A 21,590-nucleotide genomic window follows, 5' to 3' on the forward strand; every position below is an offset into this window, starting at 1 on the left:
GTCGCACCTCGTCCAAGGCAAAGAAGCAAAATACACTGTCGACAGAATTAAACAACTAGGATTTCCTGATCGTGAGAGCTGAGAAAAAAATCACTCCAGCATTCCCAGTTGCGTCGTCGAGAGCTGATCACTTGGAGCGAGCAGCATCGATGTACTACACTCGTTATCACAATATTGAGCTCTTCAATTGGTAGTAGTGGTGCTGCAATCACGCTGTGACGTCACTGCGAACGTATCTAACAACTCTGGCGCGTATCGGATAAAATCGTGCGCTCGCGCAGCCGCTAGAGTACACAGCACCGCCTACCATGGACAGGAGGGTAGAAGCCGTTCTCCGTGCGTGCGTTGGTGTCGGGCTCCTGCTGGGCGTGGCTGCTGCTGAGCCCCTCCCCAGATACACCCCAGCAGGCATTCCTGGCGTCGATCCGACGCAGGGGGGAGTGTGGCCCAAGCCGCAGTACGAACAGCGGTTCGGGGGGTCGGTGCTCATAGTGCCAGACAACTTCACATTTGAGGTAAGAAGTGCGCCAATACAGATCAAAGGGAGGTTTACTATCTTTGGCCCGAAAAGAACATGTTCTTTGAGAATTTTTTTCTCGTGATGTGTTATAGATATCAATGTCAAATTTGGACAAAATGTTTATTGATATTTCGACTACAAACCGGAATTGTTTCGAGGGGAAACGTCGAAGAGCAAAGGCGGAAGTGCCGTCGGAATGAAACAAAGCTTCGAAGTTGACCTCCACGTGCGGTATGTCACGGCTCGTCTGAAATCAAAATGGCGTTGACGTTAGCGAAGTATATAAGATCCATTAGGAGCTGTACCTCGCTTAAGTTATTTGGGCCATAGGAAACAAAATGGCAGCCATTTGAAAAAAATGGACTTTTTCATCGATTTTCCGACTTCGTCAGCCAAGTTGATGGATCAGAATAAAATACTACAACTCCTAGACAATTTAGTTAGCTTCGTCGGAAACAGAGAAATGCCAATCGGTTCAGTAGCTTTGAAGTTACCATACCGCGCGAAAAAAAAGCCATTTCGAGAAAAACGCGTTTGAAATTTTGACTACGTATAAATCCAATATTATGCAACGCACGTTCACTCTGCTATTCCGGGTCCATAAACTAGTCTTTCCTCTTCCTCATAGAGGGCGTTCTGCTCGATCTGGGCCATCCTGCGCTGCTCCAGAGCCGCTCGTACGGCCGGTGACAAGCGGTTTTCGGCCGCTTGAATCCGGTGGTCGTCCGTATGCTTGACGAACTGCGTCGAATAGAGTCCCAGGGTGACGCTCATCGTTATCATGGTCTTCAGAATTGCTTAATACCCTTCGTTGAAGGTGCGCACTGCCAGGAAAGTCGCAATCTCCGCAGTCTTTCAAAAAATGGTTCAAATGGCTCTGAGCACTATGGAACTTAACATCTGAGGTCATCAGTCCCCTAGAACTTAGAACTACTTAAACCTAACTAACCTAAGAACTTCACACACATCCATGCCCGAGGCAGCATTCGAACCTGTGACCGTAGCTGTCGCGCGGTTCCAGACTGAAGCGCCTAGAACCGCTCGGCCACAACGGCCGGCTCGCAGTCTTTGCACCAGAATGCAAATGCTTGCGGGCTAACTTCCAAACACACGCGTTCAAACTTTAATTTGAATTTTGTGTGTTTCCTTCCAAGCATCGGTACAATAACTCGTCCTCCGAAAGAAAAACACTGGTGCGTGAAAAAGGTCGATTTCAGGCAGCTGCATTTTTTTGTTCAACCGCGAATAACAAACATTTCCGTTCCGTGTTTGAAAAACACGTTTCAGGGGTGGATTCTAAACACTTTTATGGATACAAAAATGCAATTAAAAAAAAGATGTTTTGAACCAAAACATAGTAAACCTCTCCTTAATGGCGTTCAGTTCGTTCACATCTAACAGCAAATACGAACGTATTTGTGTACGAAAAGATTTCTGTTACTGCAAGAAATTTTCGCTATTTAGTTATTCCATTTATCTTGTTCTTATAAATACTATACTTGAACCAGATATGATTGTTTCCTATGCATCGACAAAGGTAAACAAAAGCATACTGCGAATTTTAGAGTTTAAGATATTATCCAGGCAAGAACATTTCGCTCCGATCTTTAAATACTACAACTTTTTAAACACGCAAAGCACGGGCCTTACGCGAATGTGATACTATAGCAACGAAACTCGTGTTTTGTGTACACACTGAATTTCTTTTATGTACGCCAATACTAACAAGACTTTCGGTCCTTAAACTACCGGTTTAGATCTGTTTTATAACGTATCCTAATATAGGACATGTTAGGACACGTTATAAAACAGATTTGAAGATCGTCATTGCTGAGCGAAACCACCATTAGTTTAAGGACCGAAAGTCTTGTGATCACTGGCGGAAGTAAAAGAAATTCATGTTACACTTTTGAATCACTTTTAATCCGCGACCATGTCCCAACTTGTGGTTTTGTGTACAGCTTGAAAATGGTTGGTGAAATGAGAAATAAGTACCTCCAGGACGTTGTACACGAAATAGTACTCTTTTTCAGGTACGGAGAATAGATGGCTCTGACCACTATGGGACTCAACTGCTGTGGTCATTAGTCCCCTAGAACTTAGAACTACTTAAACCTAACTAACCTAAGTACATCACACACATCCATGCCCGAGGCAGTATTCGAACCTGCGACCGTAGCAGTCGCACGGTTCCGGACTGCGCGGCTAGAACCGCGAGACCACCGCGGCCGGCGGAGAATAGATTTTTGGGACTTGCTAACATTCGATATTCTTCATCCTTATATGTATTTATAAGAAAGCATATTCAATAAAACTCGGTTACATTACTTGCAATAGATTTGCCAGCATGTAAAAAGTATTAAAGAACATAACACGGTGTTGTAAGGGAAACAGCACTCAACAACCAACTCAAGTGGGTCAGCGATGGGAAGCTGTTCCTGTGTTACCGCTGCACAGCATTCTGGTTAACGAGGAATTGCTTTCAAGGGCGTCGACGGAATCACTAGCGCCAGTGGTTCTTTGTAACGCTGGAGAAAAAAAAGACGCAGCACAGCGAGGTTCTACGAAGAATTTTAGTCAGCTGACAGGCGAAGACTGTTCGACACAGAATGCCCGTTATTGACCTAGGTTAGCAAGGCACTTTTCGAGGGAATGCTTGTTCCAAGAAGAAAAAAACTTAAGTAATGGAAGTATTTACGCCGGTAGTCCAACAAGTTTTGTGAAACGTTAACGGAAGTCTTACGTTTTAATGGGAATAATGTTTGCCTTTTCCAAAACTATGCTGACGGCGAGCTGTCTTTCAAAATTGTCTACATTTCTAATAATACAACCTGTCTGCATTTTTTATTGCAACAACTAAAATTCTAACTGCTGTTGGTTTTTCTGTGGGCAAGTCAAATAGATCGGCAATATATTGTGCATGTGCGTCTGTGTATGTGTATTTGCGTGTGTCCAATAATTACGAGTACATTTGCTAAATAAGCTCTGAACCTGCAGCGTGCTGAAAGGGGTGGAAACTAACGCATAAAGGTGGTCAGCCGGAAGATGTCACGAATTGTAAATGACGCCCGAACATGGTTCGCCAGACTTCGGATTGCAGCGTTGAGATCGTCCACGACAGAATCACCGATGTGTAGATGCCATCTGTTCAATCAGCGTCATTAGTCGTAAAGTTTGTCTGCTTCGCAGAATTTTCGCATAGCTGAGTGGTGCGACACCTCGCGCAACGAAGGGACACATCACGGTTAATCCTAAGATTCACACTGTCTGTTGACATAAATTTTATCTGTTTCAGTAATACTGTGACCATCCAGAAGGTTGATTTGAACACCATGCTTTATTAAGCGGGTTTTTATTAGAGGTGGTATACACTTGCCATCTTCCATCATTTGCTGTAGTACAAGGACCAGGTTACAGACGGACTTACAATTAAATTTAAAATAGCCTGATATTTTCCATACTTAATGAGTTGTCACAGTAGATAGTTAGTTCATCTGAAAAAAAAAAAATTTTGGACAGAGTCCCGGACGATCATAGGAACTTTCAATTTTGTTGTGGGGCGCTTGGCTATATTTACATCAGATCTAGAGCTACATGTTACACACTCTGCAAGTCATTATAAAGGACGTAGATATCAGTGCATCGTGCAGTGATAGTGACCTTCACTCCAACAGCATTCGCGTACGGAACGAGGAAAAAATGGCTGCCTACATACCTCTGTCCCGCCGCTAATCCCTTCCTTTTATATTATTTTTACAATCCGTAATCGAGACGTAAGGAGGAGATGGCACAGCAATTGCAGCCTTCCTCGATTGCCGGTTTCCTAAATTGTTAAGTTTGTTCAGAAGGGATTGAGTAAAACATTCGCTTATTCATACGGCTGCCATTTTTACGTTCGCTGAACATCGCTGTTACTATTATTTTAACGTCCGTTTTCAGTTGGAATAACATTTAAATCTTCATACATCATATTATTAAAAACATCAACTGTAATTTGAATGCTGCAGCAATTTTATTTAACTACTGCGCTTCGCGAGTTGTATATTTGCAATATATTATTCGTTAGATGCAGCTACTTTCTAATCTGCTTGTTCATACTCCAATTTTCCGCATTTGTAAACGTGGTACGGACGCCATTTCTTTGTATGTCGCACAAAAACAGCCCACTTTCCGTCGTGTTGGTGACTCACGTTTGTTTGCGTCTCAAAATTATATCTATCGACAAAAGTTGTATTTTACTTAAGGTATTAAACGTACTACTGAAGTCGGTAGGGTGCATACATTAAACGTCTATAGTTTGAGATTCTAAATGACGAAACAACTGAAATTGCTTAATATGCAATGTATTCAGTGCAATGCATGATTACTAAGTGCAGTAGTAACTGGTTTAGTAAAATATATGGAATTTTACAAAAATAATACAGAACATTTTAAATAAAAGAATTAATATTACGTATTTTACCCACCGTTAATATATTGATATATTGGATTGACATTTATAATGAATAAAGGCAGAACAACTGACGTAAATGATGCAGAACTACGATATACACTAGACGTGCTCACACTGCAGATAACGCCTTTTATTTATTATTAGCAATATGTTTTGTCACGACTGTACTTGGTGTCTGGTTATACAAGTAAATTACGGAAGTTTATTAGAAATATTTTGTCGGGTAATCCCGTTTGAACATTTAGCCTTTTATATTGGTTGGCCAGATGAAGTATATGTAGTTTGTGTGCTATGTCTGTCAGTTGATGTTCATCTTCAGCTACATGTAACACAAAATCTGGAATTACTTAAGTTTTTTTAAACGAAGAGCATCCATTTGTTCACGGAATCGAATACTGAAATGTCCTCCTGTTTGGCCAATGTATATCTTCAAACATGAAATGCAGCTGAGTTTGTATAACCCTGATCAATTCGACTGGACTTGATTGCTATTCATAGCGCGTGTTATTCCCACTGTATACCATTTAAATAATCAGAGTTTTTTAAACGTCAAGAAAGTCTTCAGAAGTTTTTAACTGGTCCTGGAATCGCTTACTTTCGCGTCATCTCTCTGTATTACGTGCGTTACCTTGCATTTTCTGACGTTTAGAGATAGCTGTCATTCAGTATATAGAGTGGCACATCCTCCTCAAGTCGTTGTGCATTTGCTTCCGATCATCCAACAACGATACTGTTTTGCAGACAACAGCATCGTCAGCGTAGAGTCTGGCAATGTTGCTCAGCTATGTGATAGATTGTGTATTAATGGGTTTCCCATACAGTGTCTTTGTTGTGTTGGCAGAAGAGCCAACACCGTGTTACTAGTGGGGGCCGAAATGCACGCGTTTTAGCTCACGCAGGCTGGCGTGAGGAGGGAAGGACTCTACTGACGTGAGGTCTGAAACATGACAAGGAATTAGAATTCAGAAATCGGACGTAATTAGATACTTAACTTTAATCCATTAATGATGAACGTCGCTCTTGACGGTACATGATTCACAATATTATCTGTCCAGAATAGTAACTGAATATGGCGCCTTGCTAGATCGTAGAAAATGACGTAGCTGATGGCTATGCTAAACTGTCGTCTCGGCAAATGAGAGCGTATTTAGACAGTGAACCATCGCTAGCAAAGTCGGCTGTACAACTGGGCGAGTGCTAGGGAGTCTCTCTAGACCTGCCGTGTGGCGGCGCTCAGTCTGCAATCACTGATAGTGGCGACACGCGGGTCCGACGTATACTAACGGATCGCCGCCGATTTAAAGGCTACCACCTAGCAAGTGTGGTGTCTGGCGGTGACACCACAGTCTTCTTCGGCATTTCTAGAAAGGACTTCCTCATTTATGGTTCTCCCCGCCCAGTTTGACCGTAACAGATGATTCAAACGGCCGCGTGGGATTACCCGAGCGGTCTCAGGCGCTGCAGTCATGGACCGTGCGGCTGGTCCCGGCGGAGGTTCGAGTCCTCCCTCGGGCATGGATGTGTGTTTGTCCTTAGGATAATTTAGGTTAAGCAGTGTGTAAGCTTAGGGGCTGATGACCTTCTCAGTTAAGTCCCATAAGATTTCACGTACATTTGAACATTTGATGATTCAAACAGCATTCACCAAATACATTCCTGTTTACTTACGACCGACATTTTATAAACGTAAAGTGGTAGGGGAACGATACCTAAGAGTGCCCTGTTAAGGAATAACCTTCAATATCTGAGTTATTATCAAAAGGAAAACAAAATCAATTGAGGTTTATATTTATTAACACAAAATCTACATATTTAGAAAACCACAGCAGCATAGAAGTAATAATTTTATTGAACTTTTCAAAAATACAAAACGCGGGAAATGTGCACGCTTTTGTTCACGTGCGGTTAAGAGTACGCAAGACATGCCCAAAGCGTACGCATTTAGCAAATATCACAGGTGAACGCAATATCACCCTCAAATGATGAGCACTGTTCGTGCCACCATCTCCCACGCTTAATACACTTTTCCAGTCCTCTGGAAACTCCAAAATCTATGTTCTCTACTCACAGCTTTCAATCTTTTCCTTAAAGCAGACTCCTTCGTACCAAGAACAGCGGCAACATTATTTGAAGTCATTCAGAAACAAAAACCTATCCTTCGGACGCCACAGCACACTCAAGTAGTATATATTTGCAGTTGTGCTCCAAAAAGAACGCACGCACTATTTGGGGACGTTATATGCGCACTCTTTCTTGCAGGAACATTGATCCAAGCGAAGTCAACAGATGGCAGCACACATCACATTTGTAAAATATGTAGATGCATTATGGTAGACTGAAAGCCAACTTTTCAAAATACAATCAAGAATTAAAATCTATTGCTCGTGTATTTTGTGTAGAACATGCGCAACAGAGTACCAAAATTACATTAAGAGAGGTGAAAAAAGATTTTTTCCCCTGTTCCACTTCGAAAACACAGGATTTCTTCACACAACTTCTAAGAGGCGTTTCTGATACCACTCTTAACACAACTACATCAGTGGCTAGCTGGTCTGTCGGGAACACAAGCCGCGCTCTCTTTGGGATTGCGCACTGTTTGACCAATTTATTCTATCTTATAGATGCACCTTTTAATCAGATTTTTCTTCCACTCCAGGATACATTTTTAGAGAATAGTATTTTGGTAGGACATGTTGTGAGGCATCAAGATATGGAGGGTAGTGTGGAGAGTAAAAATTGAAGAGGGAGACAAAGAGACGAATACACTAAGCAGATTCAGAAGGATGTAGGTTACAGAAGGTAGTGGGAGATGAAGAAGCTTTCACAGGATAGATTAGCATGGAGAGCTGCATCAAACCAGTCTCTGGACTGAAAACCACAATAAAACAACATTTTCATTTATCGATAAACATTAGGTTTACCTCTGTAAATCTTTGCTTTTCTTTATTTCATTTACTCAGCTTTATCTGTCTTCTGTTGCCTTGCTGCCAAAACATTTGCGTGCTCATGTTTGTATTAAATCATTACTTCTAATTTTAATGTCTTACATTTGTGGGAATTCTGGTTAGAATTAAACACAAAGAAAATGTCTGACAAAGATAACTCCACACAACAGACCGTCACTCGGAAGTGAAGTCCCTGGAAAACCCTCCCCTCATAGGAAAAGCTAGCGGTAGTGGTGGAACTCTCCGCTGAGATGCCTGACGGTGACCAGCTGTCTAACCAGTTGTTGTCGTTGGCTACTTACGAAGGACAAAAGCAGGGCAGTTTCTCGCAGGTAAGAGGGCATTCTGGTGTTCCCCTAATCCAGTTGGTACTGACGGAAGTAGTGGGGAGTCTGAAGGTGCCTATTCAACCCGGCCGGTCGGGCGAGCCGCTCACCAGTCAGAGCTGCGACCCGCCCCACTGTGTAAGTAGACGGGCGAGCACTTGGCGGACCCTACCTGCCTGCACTCACCAAGTGGTCAGTGAGGGCTGGCAGGCGGAAGTCAGGGCAAGCGGGTAGGGCTGGCTGCTGGAATAGAGCAGACAGGTAGGGATGGTGGGTGAAACACACACACCCACACCAGACCCGATTGTGAGCCGCCGCGCGGGATTAGCCGAGCGGTCAGAGGCGCTGCAGTCATGGACCGTCCTGGCGGAGGTTCGAGTCCTCCCTCGGGCATGGGTGTGTGTGTTTGTCCTTAGGATAATTTAGGTTAAGTAGTGTCTAAGCTTAGGGACTGATGACCTTAGCAGTTAAGTCCCATAGGCAAGGTTGACAATTGAAACTGATTGTGAGCCCATGGCCCACACACAAGCAAGACGGTCAGCAGGCGGACATGCCCGTAACAAGAGCGATGAGTGTGGTATGGTGGCCTTTAAGGACCCTTAACGAGAGAGACGATTGTGGTCAATATCTTCCTGTCTGGGCAGATGTTCAGCTTCCGACTTTCTCTGGTGGCAATAGATTTGTGGTGTCGTTTTCCGTCTCTTGGAACTGTTTGACACCCAGTGTTGGGTTTTCCATGTCATTTGTTGACGTGTACTGACGGGAGTAAGGCGGATTTTAATCTTTGTAAGTAGACTGTGGAAGGCCTCCTATGTAGCTGAATGTGAAAGGTATGTTTTCCTCTCTTAAGAACATGGTGCCATCCTGTGTAAGGAGGCTGTAATGCTGTGCAGATCATGTCATCCCGAATTATAACGCACTCACAGGCTGCCAGCGCTTGTATATGAAGACATGTTTTTTCACCATGTGGCTACAGAGGAAGAATATATATGCTTGCAATGCGCCATCTGACTCGCTGAACCAAAACATGTGACTCCCTAGAGGTCGGTAGCAGTACAGGGGCGACAAATTCTGCAGGAATGTTGAGACTTTCACCATTCATGATTTCCCCTCTCTCCCCCTGCAAGTCTTCCTTGAACGCTGTTCTGGTACCCAGGAGGACACGCGGCAAACTCTCTGTCCAATGCTCCTTGTGGCACAAAAGCGTTGCCTTGAGGGTGCGGTGCCAATCGTTAAAAAATCTGCACCAAAAATAAGCTGATTTGCATCCGCAAACGTGAAACAAATATTCCGGTATACATGCCGATCCCCCCCTCCCCCCTTCCCCGTTGGTGGGGAGGCTTGCGTGCCTCAAGGATACAGATAGCCGTACCGTAGGTGCAACCATAACGGAGGGTTTTCTGTTGAGAGGCCAGACAAACGTGTGGTTCCTGAAGAGGGAGAGCAGCCTTTTCCGAAGTTCCAGGGGCAACAGTCTGGATGCTTGACTGATCTGGCTTTTAACACTAACCAAAACGGCCTTGCTGTGCAGCTACTGCGAACGGCTGACAGCAAGGGGAAACTACAGCGGTGATTTTTCCCGAGGGCATGCAGCTCTACTGTATGGTTAAATGATGATGGCGTCCTCTTGGATAAAATATTCCGGAGGTTAAATAGTCCCCCATTCGGATCTTCGGGCGGGAACTACTCAAGAGGACATCGTTATCAGGAGAAAGAAAACTGGCGTTCTACGTTTCGGAGCGTGGAATGTCAGATCCCTTAATCGAGCAGGTAGGTTAGAAAATTTAAAAATGGAAGTAGATAGGTCAAAGTTAGATATAGTAGGAATTAGTGAAGTTCGGTGGCAGGAGGAACAAGACTTTTGGTCAGGTGAGTACAGGGTTATAAATACAAAATCAAACACGGGTAATGCACGAGTCGGTTTAATAATGAATAAAAAAAATAGGAGTGCAGGTCAGCTACTACAAACAGCATAGTGAACGCCTTATTGTGGCCAAGATAGACACCAAGCCCACGCCTACTACAGTAGTACAAGTTTATATGCCAACTAGCTCTGTAGATGACGAAGAAATTGAAGAAATGTATGATGAAATAAATGGTTCAAATGGCTCTGAGCACTATGGGACTCAACTGCTGTGGTCATTAGTCCCCTAGAACTTAGAACTACTTAAACTTAACTAACCTAAGGACATCACACACATCCACGCCCGAGGCAGGATTCGAACCTAAGACCGTAGCAGTCGCACGGTTCCGGACTGCGCGCCTAGAAAGCAGAAAGGTGGAAGGAGTATATACAGGGTCTATACAAGGGCGATGCACTTGAGGACAATATTATGGAAATGGAAGAGGATGTAGATGAAGATGAATTGGGAGATACGATACTGCGTGAAGAGTTTGACAGAGCACTGAAAGACCTGAGTCGAAACAAGGCCCCGGGAGTAGACAACATTCCATTAGAACTACAGACGGCCTTGGGAGAGCCAGACCTGACAAAACTCTACCATCTGGTGAGCAAGATGTATGAGACAGGCGCAATACACTCAAACGTCAGAAAGAATATAATAATTCCAATCCCAAAGAAAGCGAATTTTTTACAGACGAATGGTAAAACTAGTAGAAGCCGAAATCGGGGAAGATCAGTTTGGATTCCGTAGAGATATTGGAACACGTGAGGCAATACTGACCCTACGACTTATCTTAGAAGCTAGATTAAGGAAAGGCAAACCTACGTTTCTAGCATTCGTAGACTTGGAGAAAGCTTTTGACAATATTGACTGGAATACTCTCTTTCAAATTCTAAAGGTGGCAGGTGTAAAATACAGGGAGCGGAAGCCTATTTACAATTTGTATAGAAACCAGATGGCAGTTGTAAGAGTCGAGGGGCATGAAAGGGAAGCAGTGGTTGGGAAGGGAGTGAGACAGGGTTGTTGCGTCTCCCCAATGTTATTCAATCTGTATATTGAGCAAGCAGTGAAGGAAACAAAAGAAAAATTCGGAGTAGGTATTAAAATCCATGGAGAAGTAATAAAAATGTAGAGGTTTGCCGATGCCATCGTAATTCTGTCAGAGACAGCAAAGGACTTGGAAGAGCAGTTAAACGGAATGGACAGTGTCTTGAGAGGAGGATATAAGATGAACATCAACAAAAGCAAAGCGAGGATAATGGAATGTCGTCGAATTAAGTGGTGTGATGATGATGGAATTAGATTAGGAAATGACACTTACAGTAGTAAAGGAGTTCTGCTATTTGGGGAGCAAAATAAGTGATGATGGTCAAAGTAGAGACGATAAAAAATGTAGACTGGCAATGGCAAGGAAGTGTTTCTCAAGAAGAGAAATTTGTTAACATCGAGTATAGATTTAAGTGTCAGGAAGTCATTTCTGAAAGTATTTGTATGGAGTGTAGCCATGTATGGAAGTGAAACATGGATGATACCTAGTTTGGTAAAGAAGAGAATAGAAGCTTTCGAAATGTGGTGCTACAGAAGAATGCTGAAGATTAGATGAGTAGATCATATAAGTAATGAGGAGGTACTGAATAGGATTGGGGAGAAGAGAAGTTTGTGGCACAACTTGACTAGAAGAAGGGATCGGTTGGTAGGACATTTTCTGAGGCATCAAGGGATCATCAATTTAGTATTGGATGGCAGCGTGGAGGGTAAAAATCTTAGAGGGAGACCAAGAGATGAATACACTAAACAGATACAGAAGGATGTAGGTTGCAGTAGGTACTGGGAGATGAAGAAGCTTGCACAGGATAGAGTAGCCTGGAGAACTGAATCAAACCAGTCTCAGGACTGAAGACAACAACAACAACAACAACATGCCGATATCATGAGCAGAAGATGAGAAGATAGTGAATGAGGATACTCAATGGGTGATTTTGAATGTAAAGGGCAATTATACTCTAACAACAATGATCGAAAGGACTTCGATAGTAGGAAAAATAAGTTTTGCATCAACTCCGTTGCGAGAGTTCCGGCCCCTGTACAGAAAATTGGAATAGAGATCAACATAAATATCATTTCCGCTCTTTTTATTGCTCATAAATTCAACACATAGCATGTTGTACCACCATACAGCGCGACCTTCAGAGATGGTGGTCCAGATTGCTGTACACACCGGTACCTCTAATACCCAGTAGCACGTCCTCTTGCATTGATGCATGCCTTTATTCGTCGTGGCATACTATTCACAACTTCATCAAGGCACTTTTGGTCCAGATTGTCCCACTCTTAAACGGCTATTCGGCGTAGATCCCTCAGAGTGGTTTGTGGGTCACGTCGTCCATAAACAGCCCTTTTCAATCTATCCCAGGCATGTTCGATAGGGTTCATGTCTGGAGAACATGCTGCCCACTTTTGACGAGCGATATCGTTATCCTGAAGGAAATCAGTCACAAGACGTGTGCGATGGTTGCGCGAATTGTCGTCCATGAAGACGAATGCCTCGCCAATATGTTGCCCGTCAGTCGGAGGATGGCATTTACGTATCGTACAGCCGTTACGGCGCCTTCCATGACCACCAGCGGCTTACGTCGGCCCCACATAATGCTACCACAAAACAGCAGGGAAACTCCACCTTGCTGCACTCGCTTGACAACATCTCTAAGGCGTCCAGCCTGACCAGGTTACGTCCAAATACGTCTCCGACGGTCCGCATCTCGTGGTCGTGCGGTAGCATTCTCGCTTCCCACGCCCGGGTTCCCGGGTTCGGTTCCCGGCGGGGTCAGGGATTTTCTCTGCCTCGTGATGGCTGGGTGTTGTGTGATGTCCTTAGGTTAGTTAGGTTTAAGTAGTTCTAAGTTCTAGGGAACTGATGACCATAGATGTTAAGTCCCGTAGAGCTCAGAGCCATATGAACCATTTTGAACGTCTCCGACGATTGTGTGGTTGAAGGCATATGCGACACTTATCGGTGAAGAGAACGTGATGTCAGTCCTGAGCGGTCCATTCGGCATGTTGTTGGGCCCATCTGTACCACGCTGCATGGTGTCGTGGTTGCAAAAAGATGGAGCTCGCCATGGACGTCGAGTGAAGTTGCGCATCATACAGCCTATTGTGCACAATTTGAGTTCTGTGGCTGCACGAAATGCATTATTCAACATGGTGGCGTTGCTGTCAGGGTTCCTCGGAGCTATAAACTGTAGGTAGAGATCCACTGCAGTAGTAGCCCTTGGTCGGCCTGGTTTGGGCATGTTATCAACAGTTCCTGTCTCTCTCTGTATCTCCTCCATGTCCGAACAACATCGCTTTGTTTCACTCCGAGACGCCTGGACACTTCCCTCTCTGAGAGCCCTTCCTGGCACAAAGTAACAATGCGGACGCGATCGAACCGCGGTACTGACCGCCTAGGCACGGCTGAACTACAGGCAACACGAGCTGTGTACCTCCTCCCTCGTGGAATGACTGGAACTGATCGGTTGTTAGGCCCCCTCCGTCTAATAGGCGCTGCTCATGCATGGTTGTTTAGTGACATCTCTGAACAGCCGAAGGCCAAAAGACTGATATAATATCCACAGTCAACGTCTGTCTTCAGGAATTCTCGGAACGGGGTGATGCAAAACTTTTTTTTTTAATGTGTGTACAAGCTGGGTAGCAGCAGTGAGAGAGGAGAAAGACTAATCGAGTTCGCAATAAATTTTAGCAAATACACTGTTCAAAACTCACAAGAGGGGGAGCTCTACATGGGAAAAACCTGGAGACACGAAAGTGTTTCAGATGGAATACATCTTGGTAAGACAGACATTCTGCAATCAGACAATGGATCTTAAGGCATACAACTAGCAGATATATACTCAGACTACCATTTAGTTACGATGAAGAGTAGGCTGAAGTTTAAGAGAATCGCCCTTAAGAAACAGTGTAGGAAAAAGTGGAATATTAAAGTACGGAGTAATGATGAGATGCGCCTGAAATTCTCTTAGGCTGTAAATATTGTGATAATGAATACTACGGTGGTCATTTCTTTTGATGAGGAACGGGCATTTTTAAACAGGGTAATAACAGAAACTGGACAGACAGTTATAAATACAAGGAAGGTAACGACAAAGAAACCTTGATAAACAGAATAAATACTTCAACTAATCGACGAAAGAAGAAAGTACAAAAATGTTCAGGGAAAGGTGGGAAGCATCACTTAGGAATGAGATACACAGAAAGTGCTGGGAAGCGAAGTTGAAATGGGTACAGAAAATAGAAGTTGAAGGAACTGAAAGAGAAATGGTCCTCGTAAGAGCTGATTCAGCATATAGAAAAGCCAAAACAGCATTCAGTGACATTCAAAGCAAGGACGGTGGCATTAAGAATACAAGGAGTACTCCACAGTTAAACAAAGAGGAGAGAACAGATTAGTGGAATGAGAAGACTAGAGGCTTCTATGGGGGGAAGAACTTGACTAATAACGTAACAGGGGAAGGAACGGAAATCGGTACGGAAGACACATGGGATCCAGTAAGAGAGCTACATTGTAACACTGTTGAAACGGTCACCCTTAGACAATGAGGAGAATGACTTGACTGATAATGTAATACAAGAAGAAAGACCATGTGTACGGAAGACACAGGGCATGCAGTCCCAATAGTCACACTTCAGCAACGCTGTAACCGTCGCCCCTCAGTTCACCTGTCGGGGGCTGAGCTCTAAGGATTGGTGAGTGTTCCAGTCACGACTGAAGGCGTCGGTGAAACTGTGGTATCTGTAGTAGTTCTTTATTAACGTGGCTGCTACAGTGAGTATTGCCGTCTCCATCGCTCAGGAAACACGGCGGGTTGTTCGCGTACGTTTCGGTGAGGAATGCTGGACTCGGTAGTCCAGCCTTCACTTTCCTTGCTGCAGGTCAGACATACTGCCTAGTAGCGTGGCGGTGAGATGAATGCTCAAGGCAACTACACAGACCAGTCAAGACATTATGCCCACTGCCCATCTCGACGTTGGATGCCGCCGGGTGGCGTTGCAGGCACGTGACGCGGTAACAAAAAAATTTTTTTTTCATTCATATCCCTGTAATAAACACAGAAATCGTACAAAGATTGAAAAATTTTGACTCTCTCGGTTGCAGTATACAGGGTGATTATATTTAAAGTTAAACGTTCAAACCGTTGGAGAAATACCACTGGTCAGAAAATGACGTCAAATTGCAACGTAATATTATCAAGGAAGGGGGAAAACGTAAGGCAGACGAAAAATAAATAGTTACAATATGTAGCAATAGATGGCGCTGTAAGCATCGTAATTTAATAGTATTCGACTACAAATGACAAATGAATCGTACAGTGCCTAAGGTGTAAGTCTGGCGTTAAACAAACTATTCTACTCAGTGTGCATGGGTGTACAGGTGTGATACTGTTAGTTACGTAAGTCGATCCACCACGGCAAGGTCATATCACATCGGATGGGAAAAATCGGGTTTTAATTGTCCTGAGGACAAAAACCGCTTAAAAAGCTTCAATAAAAATCAAATCGGATTATTGAATTCCGCGTGATTGGTGCAAAACATGTTCAATATCGTCATTTTTATCTCTTTTCCGTCTTTCCCTTAGTTGCTCTAAATTCGTGGAGGTATGTACCATATTTGCAACGAAATGAAGGCAGTGTTTTTAGTTGCCATATGCGTTTTGCTTCATTTATTCTGGAAGCATCATCAGTGGCCTGAAATACATGTTTCTTTTTATACATACAACAAACGTATTATGTGATAGGTATAATATGCTGATATATCACATTTTGTCGTATTTTTTCTCTTGCTTTTGAGGTTAGAAGCAACTTTTGTAGCACAAGTTTCGTATTGTGAATGTATCGTTCGATGTCACTTACGGTTTGCAGCGCTGTTAACACGTGTGTGTTTTCCTGGAGATGTATTTGTTGGTCTTCATACTCTAGCTGGCCGATTTCTGGCATTTGCTTCGAACACACGTGTCGCATCCCATTTTTCACTTTCACTTTCACTTTCATTTGGTGATCAAGATATGTGTTTTTTCGGTGGGCAGTGTTGCCAACTGTTATTGTGTGTTTGTCTTTTGTTTTTGTTGTGTTTTATGCTCTTCATTTGTTTTGTGTGTTTGTTTACACGCGAGCACGTATGTATTCTGCTGTTTTTTTTTTTTTTAATATATGTGTGTGTGTGTGTGTGTGTGTGTGTGTGGGTTTATTTTGCTTTGTGCAAATGGTTTAATATCTATTAAATATGCTGACCACCGTTTCAGCAACAAGTTGAAATCGAGAAACAGCATTTTCCACCACTGATCGAAGTGTTACTGGGGTCACGTTCAGAATGTGTCGCGCAATGCAAACCTTGAATGTAGCTAAGTTTGCAATCGGAACACTAAACACAACGTCTTTTAGATAGCCCCATAGGCAGATGTTACGTGGATTAAGATTAGGTGATCGGGACGGCCAGGCTGTAGGGAAATGGCGGCTAATAATTCTAACATTTCCGAAATGGCGCTTCAGCAGCTGCTTAACTGGATCTGCAATGTGCGGACGTGCGCCATCTTGTATAAAAATGATCCCATACACACATCCACGCTGTTGGAGAGCTGGAATGATGTGGCTGCGTAAATATACTCATAGCGCTTGCCAGTGACGGTACAGGTAAAATGACCGGAAGCACATGTCTCGGAAAAACTATGGCACTATGGATAAATGATGCCGTAAGCGCACACCACACAGTGACCTTTCAGGGTGTGGTGGTACTGCTTGATTTGCGTGTGGATTTTGCGTTGCCCATATTTGTCAGTTCTGTGTATTGGCATATCCTGTCTGATGGAAGGGGGCTTCGTCCGTCCACAAAATCTTCCACGGTCAATCATTGTCCACTTTCATGCGAGCAAGAAATTCTAAAGCAAAGGTCTCTCTTGCTGGCAGGTCAACAGGAAGCAACTCGTGCACATGGGTAATTTGGAATGGATAGCAAAGAAGGATGTTTCGTAGGATTTTGTGCACCGTGCTCACGGGTATGTCCAATGTTCGGGTAATTCTCCGTGCACCACACATCTGCACACCACCTTCCGTCTCCTCCCGCATTGCTGTGGCCACTGTTCCTGGCCTCTACCAGGTTGCCCACCAAAAGAACGCGTCTTTTCGAATTTCCGAATCATTTTCTCCAGAGCCACGGCAGTCATCAAACCAACGCCTTTGTTCAAACCCTTCAGTGTCCGAAACTTCTGCAGAGTGACATGTGCGTAGTCATCATTCTTGTAATACAGCTTTACAAGCAGAGTGCGATCCTGCATTAAGACAGTCACGCGAATGGAGGTAAATCCGTGTACCTGGTGTGTTTATACCAACTTCAATGGGTCGTGCGCATGACAGGTGTTTTCATTTACGTATTCTGACGCTATTCTATTGATCAATTTTTACACTATTTTTTCTTCTTCTGCCATACGTTTTTCTCCTTCTCCGATAATAAAATGGTTCAAATGGCTCTGAGCACTATGGGACTCAACTGCTGTGGTCATTAGTCCCGTAGAACTTAGAACTACTTAAACCTAAGGACATCACACACATCCATGCCCGAGGCAGGATTCGAACCTGCGACCGTAGCAGTCGCACGGTTCCGGACTGCGCGCCTAGAACCGCGAGACCACCGCGGCCGGCTCTCCGATAATACTCCGTTGCAATTTGACGTTATTCCGACCAGTGGTGTTACTTCTACAGAAATTTAACTTTAATCAAAATCACCCTGTACATAGAATCAAAATTTTAAATTAAATAAGCAAACAAAACACCTCCCACCGTTCACTGCTTTTGTCGAAAAGTGATAAGTTGTTAAATTACTGATTCTAATTTTTTGAAATTCTGGTCAGTAATCGAGGATCATACCACAGTTTGGGCATTGCGAATAGTCAGTGGTAAAGGGTGGAAAGTGAGGTTGAAGAACATTTTTCGTGTTACTGCGTGTTTTCAAGGGCTAGGAGCAATAAAAGCATATTATGTAGACACATACAGTAGATCATCTACTTTCTATTTTTATCATAAACTATAATTGAACTGTTAAGTTTAAGTTTTATCGTCACATGATGTCGCAAATTTGTTGCGGCTCGTCCTGTTTTTAATCTTATTGCAAATGGAGTATTATACTTCATTGATAACGCACTTCGGATGATGCCGTTCTGTAATTCAATGCTGTCCGTCGACGACAGTGAGAAACTACCGTATAGACCAGATGGGACAAATCTGGCACACTACAGGTACATACGTACCATCTAAAATGCCACGCCACGTGGTAACAGGTAGATTATTATCTCAGAAAAACTGAACCAACTCGTACTTCATGTGTTTGTTCCTCGTTTCTGTCGCCATTGTTTCTAAAACTGTACTGATCACTATTCCCATTTCCTGTTACAGCGCACTGTTTCAAATCAGTGGAAGTCTTACTATAGGCCAATCCATGAACGATGGCAGTTCGCGCAGGTCGAGACAAGGACGGGCAGTTCATTTTTGCCGGTTCCAAGGGACAATGCTTTGCGCTTGATGAAAGCGTGTATCCCTCAAATTACGTCTCTCGTTTGCTTGCGTAGAATTTCTCGCTTAGCACCCCTATCAGCCATGACAACTCGCAACAACTGGAATAAAAATTCACCAAATAAGTCGCTATGTTCGCGTTTAGACCGGTATTACATCATCATATTTCTTTGACAAAGAAATATGATCAAATTTCGTCAAATTTCTTTGACAAAGATCTTTGATGTGGCGCTAAAAAGGAATATTACAGTGTCGTCATATTTTTCATCAAATTTCGAGAAGGCGCTGCAGTTGCTAGTACCACAAACGCACTGTGTGTGTATTTGGAAGAAAGGTGGAGAGGAAACATACTTGGATGCAGTCATAGGTATTACGTGTTCCAACAACTGCAAAAATAAAGAAAGTACGAATCAGATGAGGCGCTTTTTAACTTGCGGCATCCAGAGTTCAAAAATAAACGAAGTGGAATGGAAAACTAAGAAAGAACGTATTATTGTAGTGTGTGACATCTCCTATTCTCGCTTCTTGAAAGGCTGCCTGAATGTTTCTATATGTAGAGGCGGATGGCTGTAGCTGTGATTGTGAATATGAAGTCGGCTGCAGCATGTTCCACGTGTCCATTAACACGCAATTAATAGCATGCGCTCCGCCCCTTGCTCAACCCCCCCCCCCCCTAGTTGAAGCAAATTTATTAAAAAAAAAAAAGGTCGAAGGAACACACCAATTTTCAGGTCAGAAGCCATGTTGACAAACACTTTACAGAGACGTCAAAGAGCTGTAGCGACACCAGCGCTCCAAGCGGTTACATTTCACATTGCAGCGAACAGAAGACAAACGACTTTTATGATCGAATCTACGGCAAGGCCCTAGATTTGATCATATTTATTTGATGACAAGAGAGATCTGACAAAGATCCCCATTTCACCACCAATTTTTTTTTATTTAAATATTCGACATATCAACTTCGACAAAGAAATATGATAGTGTAATACGTATCGGCCTTAATGCTCGCATTGCGTGTAACACTCACAACAGAGCGCTCAGAACACTGTTGAACGTTCATTGGCTGTCGGAGAACGCCTGACGTACGTGAGCAGAATGCCTAAACTACACCGCCGTTGTTCGTGACTCCAACTATAATATAAATCACGTGTTTTTAAAAAAGAGGTTTGTCTAATAACCAAAAATCTTAGCAGTGCTGCTATGCGGTTTTTACCCGGTTATTAATTTTAAAAAAACACCTGTTACAAACGAGGCTAAACAGACACCGTAAAATACCAGTTATGCAGAACTAAGAAATCGGTACGAGTTTTATCCAGCCGGTTTTCCCCATCCCTAGTCAGCGATCCTGTCCGCACCTATGTGTCTCAAGTAAGGACGGTTTTTGCCTCCCGTTGCATTTCTCATCAGTAGTAGAACACCTTACAACGCTGGAGTTCGGACGTTGCCTGTCATTGCTGCACATTATTTCTTAGAGACGCAGGTTCTCCTGTTTCATTTGGACTCCCTGGTATTGCTCTGCCTGCTGTGCATCAATGACCTCGTTTTTTTACCGCCGAGCAATAGATTCCAAAATTTATTAGTGCACCTGGGGACAGGGCTGCTGAGCAACACCGCTTTGGAAGATTCGATATCAAATAAAGTGGAGACGATAGGTAACATTGCCTCGGAGTTTCTAAAATCATTGAGGGAAGCGGTAACCAATCGCCTATTCAAACTGGTGTGTAGAGTCTATGACACTGGAGACACACCATCAGACTTTCGGAAAAATATCATCCACACACTCCCGAAGACAGCAGTGGCAGGTAAGTGCGTGAACTGTTGCGCTATCACCTTAACAGCTCTTGCATCCATGTTGCAGACAAGAAGAATATACAGAATAATTGAAAAGAAACTCGATAACGTCTTAGATGATCAGTTTGGCTTTCGTAGAGGTAATGCTCACAGAGAGACAGACAGTACGTCTGAAGTGGAAGCCAGACGTAAAAGAAAATGTAGTGTTTCGCTGCTATAGCTCAGTCTAGAACCAGCAATGGTGGAAATATAAGGAAGGTTGAAGAATGAGATTAAAATTCAGGGTGAAAGGATATCAACGATAATATTCGCTGATGACATTGCTACCGCCAGAGCAAGTAAAGAAGAATTACAGGACGTATAGAATGGAATGAAGAGTCTAATGAATACAGAATATTGGTCGAGAGAACCGAAGAAAGACGAAAGCACTAAGGAGCAGCAGAAATGAGATTAGTGATCAACTTAACATAAATATTGCAAGTATTCTGCTACCTTCATGTTCTCTTCAGGTATTAGGCAGGAATTGCCTGTAACGGTGCCCATCTCTGTCGGGCTCTTCCTCTGTCTCCTCTCCCATGACACTTATAATTTCTTGCCTTTAAGGGAAGTCTCTCACTCTCCATTCTTTGTAGATGTTCGTTCCATTTTCTTCTGTAATCTTGACTTTTATCATTGAGGCTAAAGATTTCCATTTCTTCTCTAATATCATGATTTCTTAGCCTGTCTTCTCTTGTGCAACCTTTAACACGTCTAAGGAATTTCATTTCTTGTGCCTGAATCCGGCTTTCTTGCTTCTTGGTAATCAACCATGTCTCACTTCCATGGAGCAATGTGGAATCTTCAACAGTTTTGTAAAATTTAATTTGAATATCTTTCCTGGTTATGTTTTTTTAGGTTTCTGTTAATTGTTCCATAAACCCGGCTGAATTTACTAAGCTTAATTTCAAAATCTCTGCTGCAAGCATATCTCATTTCACATCCGAGATAACTGAAATGATTTACTTGCTCTAAAATTTTCTGATCTATCACTATTTTGGTTCTGATAGGTTCTTTCTCCATGAAGGCCATTGTCTTAGTTTTTTTCTTTTG

At 43.2% G+C, this 21,590-nt stretch overlaps 1 protein-coding gene across 1 annotated transcript in view; it reads left to right on the forward strand.

Moving 5' to 3' along the window:
• The first annotated feature begins 308 nt into the window (after nt 1-308).
• LOC126273264 (beta-hexosaminidase subunit beta-like) overlaps nt 309-21,590 on the forward strand; it is a 182,494-nt gene continuing 161,212 nt past the window's right edge. The window contains exon 1 of the mRNA XM_049976807.1: nt 309-515. Coding sequence (XP_049832764.1) covers nt 309-515 — 207 coding nt within the window. The remainder of the gene's footprint in view (nt 516-21,590) is intronic.

This window comes from Schistocerca gregaria, chromosome 5 (genome assembly GCF_023897955.1).
Source record: "Schistocerca gregaria isolate iqSchGreg1 chromosome 5, iqSchGreg1.2, whole genome shotgun sequence".
NCBI lineage: Eukaryota > Metazoa > Arthropoda > Insecta > Orthoptera > Acrididae > Schistocerca > Schistocerca gregaria.